Source organism: Microchirus variegatus, assembly GCF_963457635.1.
Source record: "Microchirus variegatus genome assembly, chromosome: 9".
Lineage (NCBI taxonomy): Eukaryota > Metazoa > Chordata > Actinopteri > Pleuronectiformes > Soleidae > Microchirus > Microchirus variegatus.
Genome location: NC_139810.1, coordinates 24,656,255 through 24,672,951, shown reverse-complemented (window position 1 = coordinate 24,672,951; position 16,697 = coordinate 24,656,255). Strand labels below are relative to the sequence as shown.

Sequence of the window (16,697 nt, the reverse complement as noted above, 5' to 3'; positions counted from 1 at the left end):
GGGAATCGCATAAAAGACAGAGGAGTGGAGTGTGCCCAGGGTGGCAGCTAACAAACTGTGTATGATGGATGACTGACGTCACCACTTTTGTTTTGACTCTCACCTTAACCTGTCCGACATAGAGTGGACATAGAGTGGAGCCAGGTACAGTTGACCTGTAACTGTGCAGAACAAGTGAAGACAAATGTTATGTTTACAGTCTCTCATAGCTGATTTAATTCAGGAAGACCATTGTGTACCATGTGCACCAGGCAAAACAATGCCAGCAGCAGGCAAACAGGATTTTTAAAACTCCTCATGTTATATACATTTATTTAGATGTTCACAGTCAGGATGTATAACTTTGTCACATTGTATAACCTCACCAGTGTTTACACGATATCTACCATCACATAAAGAAACTAGACCTCCGCCAAGGCAGCTCAGTGCCTATAAAATAGCGATAAAAATAGTGCTAGCGTCTACGGATGACGCCAAAATTGGATCACTTGTTCCTGGTCCCATTGCGGACATTTCCTGAAAATTTCGCCCAAATCCGTCTGTGACTTTTTGAGTTATGTTGGTCACTAACAGACAGACAGACAGTCAATAATTAAGACACTTTCTACAGCTTATTCTTTGAGGGTTTGCAGTGGGAGCTGGATCCACTTCCATCCAATACTGGACAATATGTCAGTGTAAATCATGGACAGCACTCAATCAAGCAATCAATCACACTCATTTACAGATTCACAGTCAATTTAGAGCCTCCAACCTGTATGTTTGTGGACTACAGAGAGAGAGACTGGGAAACTGGCCACCCTTTTGCTTTGAGGTCACAATGCTAACCAAGACACAACTATGTGAGAAACATGTTTTGCTTATTATCACAGACACAAAAACTACATAAATGTAACTTGTTTAAAAGGCATAGGGAGTGGCTCTGATCCAGGATTTCTGTCTGAGTCGGATTAGAAGTGCAGTAAAGCTTTAACTTTAACTCCCACAGGCATATTACCTACACACTCGTTTCATCCAACATAATGAGACTAGTTGCAAAGTTGGGGTAAATACTCAGTCAATAGCATTAGAGACTTTCTTTGTCAAAAAAATTAAACAGATTTCTTCCTTTTTTTGAAACAGATGTTTGTTGATTTTGTGGTATATATTTATGAGCTGGTGTAATCCCCACTGTCATGTCAGGATAAAGGCACAAGTCGTTTCATGAAATCTCTGTAGGATCTGACCAAACAGACGAGGAATGGCTTCTTATCCATTGAGCTGCAGATGTGCAGGTGTCAAATGTTTTCACCAAAACAGCATTTGTGTACATGTTTGGCGTTAGTGGTCATCGTGTGAGTGTGTGTGTGTCCAGGAACAGACCAATGTGATTCTACTCCCATATTTCAGACCATAAAATCTGCATTAGTCTGCAGTTTTATGGCAGTGAAAGTCTCTTAGCGGTAAATGGGGAGATGTAATGAGCTGCAATGTAGGACAGAAAACTTCCTGCTGCAGCAGTGAATGAACTGCAGATTATGCTTAAGGATAAATATCATCATCAGGCTGCTAATAACTTCATTCATGGTCAAAAAAATAAATTAAAAAAAGACATCCATGAATTCCACACATTCTGGTTCACTGTGGTAAACAATATTTTATTACTGAGACTAGAAACAGAATCTATAACTTCTATGTTTACAGTATTAACAATCTGTACAACAAAAGTGCTTCATTTTTTTGTTTGTTTTATCAATGCCTCTCAGAACTCGTAAAAACAGTGCAAATACGTCATCTCTTCAAGAACTAGGTAAAAAAAAAAAAAAGGATTTGTTTGAGACACACCAAACAATAGCAAGGCAAATGTTAACAGTCATTTATATTGTTCCACTGCATCAACTCAGCCGTGTACGACTAATTTTTAATAAAGATTTACTTTGTGGCGTCAAGACGTCAATGTCGTCGTGTTAGTTTGTTAAAGCTGTGTGTATCTAACCCATTAAAACACATTTCAAAACACAGTTTTGTGTTATTAATACCTTGGAATTTTTCTTCTGGCTTTTGTGTTTGTTGAGCACTGATTCCTCCAGCAGGAGCCGCCATAGCTGGAGGGACAGACGGAACAAGGCCTCCCAGGCTTATACGGAGCTTCACCTACCCAGTTTCCCCTGAAACGAATATAAGTTCAATGTAAGCTGCAGGGCCCCCAATAATACAGGTTATGTTCAGTTATTGCATTTTTTTTTTTTTTATCTTTTTGAGTATGTAAAAAGTAAATAAATGGATGAATAAAAAGAAAAAAGGAAGGGAAAACAGCATGCGTTTTGTCTTATTTTGTGTTGGTAACACATACCAGGTCTGACACTATTATACTGTGTACCATGATGGTAGAAGTGGCAACAAGTCACAAAACTTCAGTCTAAAAACTCAGTGACAAGTAAATCAATGTATTCCTTATTCCTTCCCATGTGCAAGTACAAACATATTGATCATTTTAGCTGAAAGAAAGAAGAAGACAGATAGACTACTGCACAATACAGTTTTACGTGTACATGGTGAGACTGGATACCACGTATAAGGTGTTGAAAGTCCTCTTACTTTATAGAGTAGTTGCAAACCAGCAGCGTGGCCTCTCTCCAGCTGCTGCCAAACACGTGCACTCTGGAACACTTCCTGACAGCACATCCCACTCTGCTGGTGCTCGCCCACACCATCTGTGACAGGTGCCACAAGACACATGTTGATGTTTTCATCCACAAAGTGATGCATCACAGCCACATCCAAATAATCTGAATAATTCAATCTGATGATCAACAGCATGACATGTTCACCCCCCGTTAGAACAATCTACTCAAAACCTAAACTAGCCCCGATACAGAGATTGTGATTCTGTATCCTCGACACAAAAACCAAAGGCATTCTCGTTGTGTAAAAGTTTATAATAAATACAAATACAGCATGTATCCTTTTTATCACCCTCATATTAAAGGTGACTTATGCAAGAATCTGACCAAAAACGGTTACTACATTCAAATTCAAAATACAAAGGTCTTAGGTTTCATTTTCAGACGTAACTGGTTACCCGTGGTTGCTCGGCAGCTGAGACTCTACTGACTGCAATGATTGGTAGACGGTGGTAGGTGGCGCCACATGCCAAAACATGATTTCAAAACATAAACATGATTTGCACTCTGCAAAATATTTTTTTTAATGCAAATATTTTGTCTGTACTGTTGTTGTTGGTGAGTTCAGTTTGTTATATGAACATTATTACTGAGTCTCTGTGACATATTAAGAGGATTTTATGGCCAGTTGATTTAGATTTATTACATAATGTACCTTTAAGTAAATTCGGTGATAAAACTACTTTTTGTAAACTTTAGTCCAAATTTTTTGAGCAGGTTCATTGATATTCACTGCTTCATGTCTGAATCATCTGTAGAAAACATTAATTATAATCATAATGACTCTTATAGGTTGGCATATTAGTAAATAAATAAACTGTGTTAATTTCAGTCTTGCCAGATTTCTTTTTCAGACTTTAGAAACAGCTACTGGGACATTTAAAAAAAAAAAGTGTTTTACGGACAAATTATGGACAATAGCTTGGGATAATATCACACTGTAGTTAAAACATAGCAATTTTCTGAATGTGCGAATGAAAAATAAAATACATCCTGACTCGATGGACGTACTTGTACCTGAGTGTAGTGAGAGCAAATCGATCCAGTGCATCTGTTGGGGTAAGAGAACTGGTGCCTCTCATCATACCAGGACCTGAGCAGGTCAGTGATAGACTGGTACCTGTCACATGCAGCACACATAATAAATGATGTCTCACAATTCAGAATTATTTCATTCATTTTTAAATGGTACTTGTAAAAACCTAGTCCTCGACAGAATAGTCATTTGATGAAATACAAACACAGAGAGAGACTTCTTTCTGAACTGATCTGTTGCGCTACCTTCCTGAGGTGATGGAGAGGTTCTGACCCATGTATTTCATGGCCTGTGTTGGACCGTGATCCCAAATGCACATCGAAGCCCACGAGTCGGCTGATTTAGCCAATCCCTCGTCCCAGAGCTGTGGAGATGAGGAGGAGAAGCACCAGAGAGAGAGAGAGAGAGAGAGAGATGTTCATTTTATTTAACAAAAAGGATTCAGATCTTTTCCTAAGATTAACACAGCAAAGAAAAGCGTTCTGTTGTCTTTAAAGGTTCCGCACAATAAGAACAGATATGGTGTCGATCGTTTCTACAGAAGTTTGTAATTCAATGACTGTTTTTAATATTTTCTCTTCAATCTCTAATGTCTCATATTAACTTCTGTTGTTTGTTAATGAGCCATTTAGATAAAAGTGATATGCTTTGTCTTTGATACCCAAACAGTTATAGGGCTGTATTATAAACACTGAATTGTAGGGTACAACAACTCCAAACAGACATGAGAACATTTATGGAGCAGACTTCTAAAACAGGACATTGGAACAAACCCATTTTCTAATAACAATACTTATTATTTCAGATAATAAAGCAAAAACCATTCATTCTTTGTGTCCCTTTTCGCTAACAGCTCACTCACCATGTGCTCCATATTAGCCGCAGGGGGGAAGACTTGAGAGCGGACTCGGTTGTGATAATCCAGCAGGGCGTTTATCTCCCTGGATGAAATGGCTCGCTTGCGCCTGCTGCGAGACCCACTGCCAAAGTCAGAGTGCATCTCACTTCCAGCTCTGGTCACGTTGAGAAGCTCTGTGGAGTCTGACAGCACAGCAGCAGCAGCAGCAGCAGCAGCAACAGCTCCCATGTGGGGCATCATCCACAGGGTGGCAGCCAACAAAAGCTGAACACAAATGGCCGCATCCATCCGAGCTCTGTGGAGGAGAGGGAGGCAGCAGCTGAAGTCTGAGGAGGATTATGTGCTTTTAAATCACTGTAAACATGGAGAAAAAAAAAAAAGTATACTTCATTGAATCCATTAAACAAGAATGTACTTGGGTTATTATTAGTTTGACCAAATATCATGATATTACTTCACTTCTCTGACTTAATTGTCAATCCAAAGAATTGGCAACATATGCGGTTAACTCATTAAGAATATGTTTTAGCAGCCTTTGACGTGATCGTTTGATACACAGAAGAAAAAGAGAGTGTCATACCTTCATCAGCGGATCAGATGAGAAGTAGGGAGGCAGACGAGGCCGACACCTCAGTGTGAGCCTTTGCAAACACAAGCTGGTGTGACGTGTGTGGCAGGGAGTTTTAACTGGGCCAAGAAACTGTTCTGACGTACAAGACCCGCCTGTACACGCTTTCCTCTTCTTTCCTAAACTTACAGTCCGTCTCTTTCTTTCTCTCTCTCTCTCTCTCCACTGCAGTGAAAATTAAATACACAGGAAATTGCCTTTTCAAAACAGACTCAGACAATCATAAAAAAAACGATTATTTAACATAGTCTTTTATTTGTTTTATGATGGGAATCAATGTTGCCTTAGTTAAAAACATCTGAAAATGTTTGGATATAACAATGACGTGCGTATATTCACTTCATAAGGGTTTATTTATCTGCAACATTATAGGAGATTAAAAGGGATTATATTATCTGTCTTAACACCAGTATCCAGTTACGGTTGTATCACAAGTGAAGTTTCACTCTCACAAACTGAGGAGGTGGAGGGGCAAATAACTCATTTGTATGAGGCATTTTTATATGTATTTTAAATAAAGAAACAAAACAGTTATATAAATATAACGTTATTCCATTAGATGTGTAACATTTCCAATATACTTCTGCATGCAGTTCTGGCATCATTTTGGTTTTAATTTCTACTATCTACTTCAAACAGCATGCCATGCATCATCAGTATTTACCAAGATAAAAGTAACATTTTGTACTGTATATTGGTTATGAATGCCAAGTGGGGATAACACATATTTTGCTCAAATCCTTTGTTTTAAATACAATCCAGTCAAACAAGACAATCTAACATTTGAAGTTGTGGAGCTGCCTTACAAGAGTCGGCTACAGTAATAATAGAGCACATATTTTGGCTCCCCTAAGATCCCCCTGAGTTGTTTCAATAAAACACAATGAAATGTTTAAATAAGCAGGCCTTAGGGAAAGACTGAGTGATGAAGTGAAGAAAATGTGGCTGCAGAGTCAGCAGAGTCATCTCCAGCTGTTGTTGGTTTCATAATGGGCCCCCAAACTCATAGAAGAGACTGAGGGGAACTGCCAAGATCAAGATACACTGCACCACCTGGCCCTGCAGCTCCTGGGGCCACAGACATCACTGAAAACACACATTTAAAAAAAAAAAAAAAAAGGAGGAACAACTGGGACATTAAATCAAAGCGCCAGGATACGTCGACTGAAATGTGATGCCATTGTGAAATTCCACAACACGATTGTCAGTTTCTGAAAAGCCACGGCAATCATTTATTCACGCCACTGTCCATAAATCATCGGTTGTTACAGACGAAGCCTGCCCTCTCAAAACATCAGCAGTGTCATGGACAGTGAAGAAGAGCCCTGTGTGCACAGAATGAAACCAACTCTTTAAATTTGGCAAATCACACTGAGAAGCCTGGTCCATGTTTGTTGAGCTCATAATAACCTAAAAGAGTTTCATCAAATTCTGATCCTTACATTTAAATGAAATCATTTATAGTACTATGGAAGGATGGGACATGTAAAACTAAAATTCACTTTGTTCGCCCTCTGACTTAGTTACTTAGCCAGAACAAACCACAAAGCTTCAGCGAGGATTAGGAATAGGAAATTGTAATTGTAATATACGGACCACTTTTATTTTAATTCAAAACAGAATGTTCCCCTTTTTCTTTTCTTTAATTCTATTTATTTAATTTTGGTAGATATAATTATCATTACTCTGTGTAGTAGTCTGTGTGGGTGTATGTAAATTTATCTGTATAGTTTCTATACCTTATAGTAACTAGTTGGTTAGGGGATACTGGTTATGTGTTTATAGATATTGCTTATAGCTTATATCATTGATAATAATGAGTGATGGTATTGACAATGCTTATTTTCTTTGTGTTTGTATACATGTACATACAGTATATATTTATATGTATGTGTATATATATAGGTTTACATGTTCTATTTCATTTCTATTATTATGTCTGGGTTTTTGTTTTGTTTTTTTGCTCGTTAGTTTTTGGAAAAATGGAAAACTCAATAAACACGTTGTTCAAAAAAGGAAAAAAAGAAGAATAAGTTAATCAGAAATGAGAATGTCTGCAGGAGTAAATAATCAGATTCGAATGAATGCTAAGATTAAAATGCCAAACAATGTGAACCTGCTCACAAAGTGACAAGAGTAACGTCCGATATGAGAGAGGTCTGTTATACGACTACAGTAATAATACGTCAATAATCTGTAAATATACAGACATTTGAGGCTATAAAACACATGCATATACACACACAACTTTATAAGTGATTCAAATTAAAATATCAAGACAAAAACATTAAATACTGCTCTTCCCCCACGTGGGAAGAAGGGCAGAATCAGCCAGAATGGACAGTATTCATGTGCCATGTTAGTCGGGTAAGTCTTTCTGAAGTCAGCCCTTCAAAGGCCCGCAGCATATACTTCCACACAGGCTCAGCAGAGCGCTGTCAGACTTTGCAACTTTGTGCGTAAAATGCACAGAAGCGTCCATCAAAGAGGCTGCTGGGGCCTTTGGCGTCGGGGAAAGTCAACAACACTCGAGGTTCAGTGCAGTGTTGCATGTTTCAGATGGAACGGTTTGTTTTTCCCGTTCACCTGCTGAAGGACCACCTCACTGTCTCTACATCATTTTTACTCGGTGCAGTTTAATGTATGGTTCTCCATTAAAATCATGTTTCAGGTTCTTAAACTCATTTCTACACTGTTCAAGCATATCCTTACTGCCAGTAATGCTCTATTTGTGTTATTTACTCTCAAATCCCTCTGGTGTAGCTCAATCGGCCACTGCAAAACTTTACTCCAAGAGAGCCAAAGCACTCTTATAGTGCTGGGCACTAGGTGTCATGTCCAAGTTAACTGCAGCCTCAGCTATTTTCAAAACCAAGCGAAATGCAGAGCAAGAATCCTCCGATCGACAGACTTTATCTGAAAATTAACCCCATGTTTGTTGCTGATCACCACCACCACACCCTCCGTACACACAGCCACTTTATCTAGTCTTCATCTCCTTTGTGTCATTCATTCATTCATCCACTTTATCCTCCAAATGAGGGTTGTGGTGGTCGCTGGTGCCAATCCCAGCTGACATGGGGCGAAAGGCGGGGGCCCAACCACATGAAAGTCTAAATTTGACCTCTCTCAGGCACAACTTTATAATTCCAGCGATGAGGCATGGACCCTCAGGGGTCCCTGGACCTCACTTTGAGAACCACCGAGCGACCGTAACACTGCCGCTCTGACAGGACGAGGAGTATGTGCATTTCTTACTGTGCCGAAAGCACCTTGTTACTTGCGGCGTGTGTTTAAATTTAGCAATGCCCACATGTGTGTCACTTCTGTCACATAGTTTCTATCAATTCACACGGAGGAGGAGAGAAATGTGATACGGCGAAATAAATCAGATCTGTCAAAACGTGTGGCGGTGTGCAGGGCTGACCGTCGAGTCCTGTCGCATCGTTCTTCTTTTCTTTTTTTTGCAGGGATTAAACATTGTGGAGAATTTCTGCTGAATAATGTAAACATCTGAAGAGCAACTAAAGGTCAAGCAGTGCAGTGAGAGTAAATGTATTCAGTCATCAGTTCAGTCAGTATAAGAGAGAGGCAGAGATGTAACTGTTGCTTTCAGGGTTTTTTTACTCGCATACTTCAGTAAGTTTAAAAAGACAAAAGATTTCAGTCCACCATAAACTCTGAGCGAGTCTGTGTGGTTGGAACATTTGGTTTAGTTCTGGGTAAGAGACATAATTTTTGTAAGATTGTGTCGTGTAACACTGAGCTTATAATTTGTAGTTTGGGGGTTCTTATTTTTCTTAAACATGCACATTCAATTTCTATCATTTATGTTACTTTCTGTTGTTGTTCCGTACGAGGCAGTTTCCAGGTGGTACAGTGAATATTTCTGCAGCACAGAAATGTTCTTCAGGACATGTCTGGGTCAGACCTGGAACAGGTTGATCCTCTGGCCAGACCAGACCAGACCAGACGGTGATCCCAGAGACCATCACCAACTGCAGTATGACATCATCTGTCTGGTCCAAGGCGCTGCAGGGTGCATGCACACACAAAAGCTCAATGTGGCCTTGTAGCAGCAGAACTCACTGACCCCCGTGTTTGCCCAAGAAGGAGCATAAAACAAACCTAGTGTGCCGAGTGGATTTGAAATTCCAGAGCCAAAGCTTTTCAGGTGTCAACTGAGTCTTTCAGCCGTGACTGAGTAACAGCACAGCAGCTGGTGCCTCTCATGAGGGAATAGTCTTAAACAAGATCTAAGGCTTCAGTACTTTTTACAGCAACATCTAAACTTGAAATACAAACCCTGGAGTGAGAGCTAATAATGAAGAATGAGCTCTAAAAAGGATAAACAAAGCTGTATTCTCAAAAACATTGATTCCTGACAAAGACCGCAAGCAAATATGAATTATTTTAAACACATATCGCAGGTCATTGACGAAATATAAGAAGTTTGTTTTGGTTTAGCATCAGTGTTTTGGTTTTTGGGTACATTTACAGATTAAGTTTTGACGGCTTTTAAATTTTGTCTAATAATAAGTGGTACTTGATTAGTAGCGAGCAGTCATTTATACAAGATTTTTATCATAATATCTCAGCATGAACTTATTAAAGTGCGTGTAAAGTGATACAAAAAAAATATGTCTGAACTCTTTGGTTTCAAATCCTGTAAAATTCAGAGACACCCTCCACTCTGAAACCCTGGAGGAGCCAAACAAAAACACTCATATTTGCACAGCGATTGTTCTCAGGACAGGATTAAAATGTGTCAGTACTGTTTTTGATTAAGTAAGCAAATGTATATTATGGATGGTGGGGATATGAAGAAAATCTCGCAAATTAAGCGATTTAATTGTGAGGGGAAAAAAAAGTAAATCCAACGCAGCGATCCGTCAATCTTTGAAAGATAATCGAAACTATCAGACTTATTTCTCTGCAGCGTCAGCACGAAGGCAGACAGTAAAACAGCAGTCAATGAGCAGCTTCTCCTCCTGAGCGTTGCTGTAAATCCAGAGTCGAGAAGAAGAGTTTGTTTTAATAATTCAAGATGATATTCTCTACCCTGTGCAAGATAACGTTAATGTCTGCAGGAGAGGGTTTTTTTTGTTTCATCCCTCTCCTCTTTCAAACTGACATAAGGTTCCAACATTGTTTACATGTAGCACATTTTCATAAGAATATCAAGAGTCAAGCAGCAAATGCTTAACCATTTCCACCATTTTATACTTTTTTTTTTTTTTCATTCCAACCTCAGAAATCTGAAGTTGCTTTAAATCAACTCTTTTGTTGACATGTCTGAATATGTTACCATTTAATTTAGACGCGTTTGCCTGCTGTCAGAGTTTGTTGTCTGGCATCAGTGCATGAAGAAGAATAAGCCAAACACCATGGCATGCCTGGAAAATTGTATTTTTTAAGAGGCTTGCTCGTGTGCCAAGTCAGAGTGCATCAAGGACAAACTTTGTCCTGCATTCAGAGGCAGATTTATAATCCTCTAGTACAATAATGACTCAGCAAGACCGGTCATAAACATCATTATTTATGTACTAAAGAGTCATTAGTTTCACTAGAAAACAATCACAAGAGATGATGAACAGCTTGATTCCATATGTGAAGAACATATTCTTTGTTATAGTCTTTAACATGTGTCATAGACGTGGTTAAACAATGGCTGTATGTTGTGGTCACCGGGGAGTTTTACAATTATAAAACATATGAGAGTGTATAATACCATAGAGTGAGGGCACCGGGGGGCCGCAATAATGTATGGAGAAGAAAAAAACATGTGATTACTAGATTAAAATATATCTAGATATCTAAATAGTGTTGCGCTTAAGTTCTTTGGTTTTATTTTGGAGTTGAAAATGTGTGCACATTTGCCCTAAGTATCAGTATCATCACACATGGTGCTTCACTTTGAATAAAAAAAGTGCAAATTAATTCATTACTAGGCCATTTTTCTAAGATAAAAAAGCTAAAGTGACACTGGTTTGGTGTAAATTACACAACTATAAATAATCAATAATAGTCAAGCATTGGCTACAGTTTACTGGTGGGAGAGGGGCCCACAATCAAATTCTGCTTAAGGCCCGATAAAGGCTTGGGCCGGCCCTGATTATTACATATAAACAGTCTTTATACAGCTTTTCCACATGAGTTGTAGTACTCTGAAACCTTGATGCAGTGGTGCATAATCATCCAGTGTGGAAAAAGTCAATAAAGATTCTAAGGGACAGCATAGGATTAGCTCATAAATAAAATGTTTTTTTCTCTTTAGTATTCAATATTGAGTTGGCACTTGGGCTGTGAAGCTCAACTGACTGTATGTTATAAGAGTTAAATAAAAATGGAAAGTAAAAATGTCAGCAAGCAGGATTACACAAATGAAAAAGACAAGACAATCACTAAAGCAGACACAGAATCAGGACAAGCAGGTGGTAAGCAGGTGAAGAAAGAAACACTAGTCATTTCAAAGTAAAACTTTCTTTCTTCAATAGGTATCCCATAATATAAATAATGTTCCCGTTACAGCTATTACCACAACCAGTGAGTGAGTAAGTGAGATCATATTTGAATGAGTGGCTGGGTGAGGTAGTGGGTGTTCATCAGTGTGTCTGTGAGAAAGATCACACAAAAGGTCCAACTGAAGTCACTGAGCTTCTTGTGAGAGCGCAGACGCGAGGACTCACCGCTGTATCTTTGACCGTCGTCCTGCTCCTCTTGCTCTGCACATTCTCATGGCCTGCTTTATTGTCCCTCTCTGAATTTACGTTGTCGCAGGCTCTGCAGAACAACAAAAATAATGGTTTTCTTTTTCAGCTGACATGAATTTATGAATGAGACACATCAATCAAAAGCCTTTTAGGTACAAAGAAGTGATGCAAAATATTGAACCACATTTTTCCACAAAGTGGCTATGTATCAAGAGTGATTAAGTACAAAATAATTATTGTCACAGGTACAACTGGTTATCACTAACAAACAGGACAGCTGCTTTTTTTTTTTTTTTTTTTTTTTTTTTTTTTAAACGTTGAATTTTAACTTGTTTAATTTTTATTTGCATTTTATTTCATTTCTTTCTTTATATTCATTGTTTTTAAGCGTTGTTGTCTGAATAGTGTTCCATTGTGTAAATAAAGTTATGAAGGGGGGAAAAAATGAAATGGGTTGCCAGGTTCTTCTCCCGGAATTGGGCTACTTCTGAAGTGGTTTAATCTTCGATCCTGTTTTGCATACATGTCCTACGTTGAGACATCAAAGGATCCTCCTTCTTATTCTTTTGGCTTCTCCGTTTTTAGAGGCAGCTACAGCAGATCTGACAGACAGCAAGTGATCCCAACTTATGTAAACAATTGTTCAATGTTTCCTACGGAGCCCCGGACATGACATGGCCAAAATATTGTGGCCACAAAATAGTAAATTGTGGCGAAATACTATTTCGTGGCCAGAATTTTTTTTTGACCATATCATGTCCGGGGCTCTGTAGTTTCCAGTTTAAAAGGTAGCCGACTTTGAATTCAACATGACTCATTTGTTTGTCATGTGCATTTAATTCCATTTATGCAATACCTTATATCTTATATAATATATAAGATATAAGGTATATATTATATATGATAAACCTTGTGTTAATTTATTGAATTTTGAGGGTGTACAGAAAATGTATACACCTGTGTAGCATAGTCTATTTATACAAAGTAATTATAGGACCTTGGTTGAATTGCGATTTAGGGTAAACTTCTTTTAATACTCACATGTGTCTCTGTTGAGGTTACAGCACATTTGCCTATGGCAGTATGTGTTGTTTTGTTTTTCTTCGGTAAAAGTAGTGCGGCAGCGGAGTTTCATGGTTTTGTCACACAACCTGGCAACCCTGTGTCAGTGGAGTCAACATGGCGGCGGTGGATGTCATTGTGAATAACTTGGTGTCACTGTGGAGTAAACCGACCGTCCGACGATACTTCCCGTGGGTCTTCTTGCTCATCTCGGTGGTGGGTTCCGCTCTGAAGAGTCTGGAGCTGGTTCCGCAGACGTATTTCAGCAGCAGCAAAAACGCCCTGAATGTGTGAGTAGTAGCGTTAGCTTTGTTGTTAGCTTCACTGCTACTGGGTGTTGGTGACGAGACACCTGTGGCTCAGCGAGATCTGAGATCCTGAACACGGACAGATGAGCACTCCGTCAGGATAGAGTCAAATGGTTACGTTCCACAGCAGCCACTTTAATATGTTTTAGTGGGGAAAGCACAGGTGTTACTGATCACATTAACGAAGGAAGGCTCTGTTAAGAACACGAAAGTCCGGTCTGCGTGACAGTGAAACAACATGGTCCCTGACGCCGAGGAAGCTAAATGGAACTCAGCCACCATTAATGTAATCATCCGCACCTTTGCTAATCAAATCAGCTGCTGTGAAAAAGGCCCATGTTATTCACCGTGTCGTGATGTAGGTCAAAGGTAAACAATGGCTTTGTGTAGTTGTTTGTTATGCTGCTGCTCTTTAAAGCAACAGCAAACAAAGACATCGAAAAAGATAACGTATTACACTAGAGTTGAAATATAATGTATGTGGTTTTGTGTTTAAAAAAGAAAAAGTATTTTGTGATCTACCTTTTTATTGTCATTTAGTTGCAGTTAAAAATACTTACTATATTCAAATCATTTCAATCTTTATTGCAGACTCTCAAGAGGTCCATAGAATCAAATAAATGAATAAAAAATAACAAAATTCATACAGAGGCTATTGTGCCAATGCTTTCTGAGCCTCGACGAGTACTGAATGCAGGACTGAATAAAGCGTTTATGATTCTATTTTCTGATTCATCCAAGTGACACAAAAAGTTGTTCTGCTGTCTTTGGAGTGCTTCACATGTAGGAACACCCAAGGACACAAACCGTTGACTGGCGCTATGCCATGGGAACCTCATTGCATCAAAAATGCACCAAAGATGAGCTGAAAACAGGGTGTGCATAAAGATTTACAGCAATGAGCATTTCACAATAAGAGAACACTTACTAAACTAAACTAGCCTTAGAATATTGTTTACAGCACTGATGATTTGATCATCAGTAAGAACATGTACAATGTATTTTGCTTTCTTGCACATCATGAGAGTCTCACACAAATGACGCACAGGAAAAAACACTTTCCTGACCTCCCAACATTACAGAAAAGGACCGGTAAACAAAACGAAAACAAGACCCAGCTGTGGCGATCCCTCACAAAATATCCAAAATAACAAAAAAATCGGAATAATTTTTTTAACTCTAGAATTATTTGATCTTATCTGCAATCAAACGTGTCAGGTTGAAATAGTTTCAGCTCTCACACCATGTACTCTCACCCCTGACACTCCCATATTGATGATATCAACAAATGTGTTTCTCCATTGACTTTTAGTGATTAAATGTGGAGGTTTCCAACATAAGGCTATTATCTTTTTGGCATACATGTTACCAAGTGTCATAGGGATGTAACTCTGTCACATTACTATGAATTGTGATTTTAAAAAAGTATGATGAGTTAGTTTTGATTAATTTCAGGATAACCATGACTGGATGAATTGTTAATAATTCATAAGAGTAACTTTAAATTGCTGTCTAACTTGTCATTATACAGTCTTAGTGACTTAGTGACCAGCATCTTTCCATTCACTCCAGGTTTCAGGTTTGAACTAGAACCTTAATGAAACCTTTGAGCTCAATATACTCAGCCTAGAAATTGCACCAGACCATCAGAAGTAATTACCATGTGGTCCAGCAGAGGGCTAAACTCATTTGGGTAAAAAAAAAAGTCATAATATTCATTTGAACATGAATTTTGGAAGGAATGTGTCAGCCATACTCCCTAGTAATTAATACGTAAGTAATACGGTGCAGCACATTGGAATCTTGTTCAAAATGTTCAGTCTAGACTCCAATTTTCCCTTAAATCTCATCACAATTCTCCTCCATGCCTTTGAATCTCTACCACTGTGTCCTTTTCTGTGCTGTCCTCTGCTGGCAGGGCGTCAGCAATGTAGAGGACAAAATCCAAATCAACAATTTGACTATAGGTGGAATAAGACAATTAGATTTTAGCAGAAAAATGTCTATTTGAATAGTGGATTGTTTGCTACCTTATTTAATTTAAAAAAAAAAGAATAATAAATGAGTACAGATTGAGTGAATATTGTGCTCTTCTTGCAGGTATTTTGTCAAAGTGTCGTGGGGGTGGACGCTGGTGCTGCTGACACTCTTCCTCCTATTCTCCTACTACTTAAACCGGAGCGTGTCCTTCCTGGGCCAGCGGCTGCTCTCCCTGGTGGTGGCGACGGTCATCTGGTACGGGTGCACGGAGGCGTTCTTCTACATTGAGGACATCACTGGGCTCTGTTATGAAACTGGCACCTTGGATGTGAAGGACTTTACATCCAAATCCACCTGCAGGCACGCCGGCTTCAACTGGGACGGCTATGACATCTCGGGACACTCTTTCATCCTGTCCTATTCTGCTCTTTTCATCATGGAGGAAATAGCTCCTATGGCGTCCATGATGAAAGCCAACATGTCGGCACTGCACAGAATGCTTCTGAACCTGCTGTACGTGGCCTTGAATCTCATCATTATCATATGGTTGTGGATGTTTACCTGTACCTCCGTCTACTTCCATGATCAGACTCAAAAGTGGCTGGGGACCATATGCGGCCTGTTGCCATGGTATCTCACATATGGAGTTTGGTATCGCAAACCTTACTCGCCAAAACTCCCAACTCAGTGTGACCCAAAACAAGAGAAAGATTTCTAAGCTCCCGTCATACTTTCCTGTATGACATTGTTTCTAACATTGCAGCCATTCTACACACTACAGTTGATGTTATCTCGCTCCAGGTGCAAGCTGCTCGCACTGTTTTAAGTTATTCCCTCTTTGCAGAAAGGTCATTTTATACAGGACTGACTGACTTGCACTTCCTCCATGGTGTTTGGCAGCTGCTGTTCCTAAAATGACTCATGGTAATCTGAGATAAAAGAAAGGCGCTCTTGTTTTGTCCAGCTTCAGTGTCTCACCTTCAGCATCTGTGGCTCACACACTTGGCTATTGTTAGTCTGCCACTTTGTTGCCTTATGTTGGTTTTCTCATGGATAAATATTCACAGTTTTAACATAATGTTGGTGGGAACAGTAGAGAATGTTTACAGATCCAAAGGTATAGCACTGAATGTGTATTTTTGCTGACCAATGTTTATGTTGTAGGGAAGCCCTGCTGGTTTTACAGGATTAATGATTTGGCCTGAGCTGGAAGATGAGAATTTTTCACTTTTTTCCTTTAAAAAAAACGTTTTTTGTCATAATATTTTCCTTGTGAACAACAACCTATGATTAATTCCATTAACAAATGAGTTTGAGGGAACCTAAGACAATCTAACTCCTCAGTGCCATAGTCCTACACTGTTTTCTGAAATCTGATAAAGGATCTTTTGCTCCTTTGCAATCTGATCAGCATCATCTGACAAAAAAGCTAAAATACGAGTAATTAT

The 16,697-nt window shown here is 39.0% G+C and overlaps 2 protein-coding genes across 2 annotated transcripts; one reads left to right on the top strand and one right to left on the bottom strand.

Moving 5' to 3' along the window:
• Positions 1-1,778: 1,778 nt before the first annotated feature.
• Positions 1,779-9,178, bottom strand: r3hdml (R3H domain containing-like; the record flags this gene model as incomplete). The annotated part of the gene is made up of 7 exons (XM_083895515.1): positions 1,779-1,785; positions 2,019-2,147; positions 2,578-2,693; positions 3,681-3,783; positions 3,945-4,063; positions 4,562-4,884; positions 9,118-9,178. 7 exons carry the CDS (start codon positions 9,176-9,178, stop codon positions 1,779-1,781), a joined length of 858 nt encoding a protein of 285 aa, XP_083751641.1.
• Positions 9,179-13,069: 3,891 nt separating this feature from the next.
• Positions 13,070-16,192, top strand: fitm2 (fat storage inducing transmembrane protein 2). The gene is made up of 2 exons (XM_083895405.1): positions 13,070-13,251; positions 15,370-16,192. The coding sequence occupies exons 1-2, from the start codon at positions 13,079-13,081 to the stop codon at positions 15,965-15,967; spliced, it is 771 nt and encodes a 256-aa protein (XP_083751531.1). The 5' UTR covers positions 13,070-13,078; the 3' UTR covers positions 15,968-16,192.
• Positions 16,193-16,697: the final 505 nt, after the last annotated feature.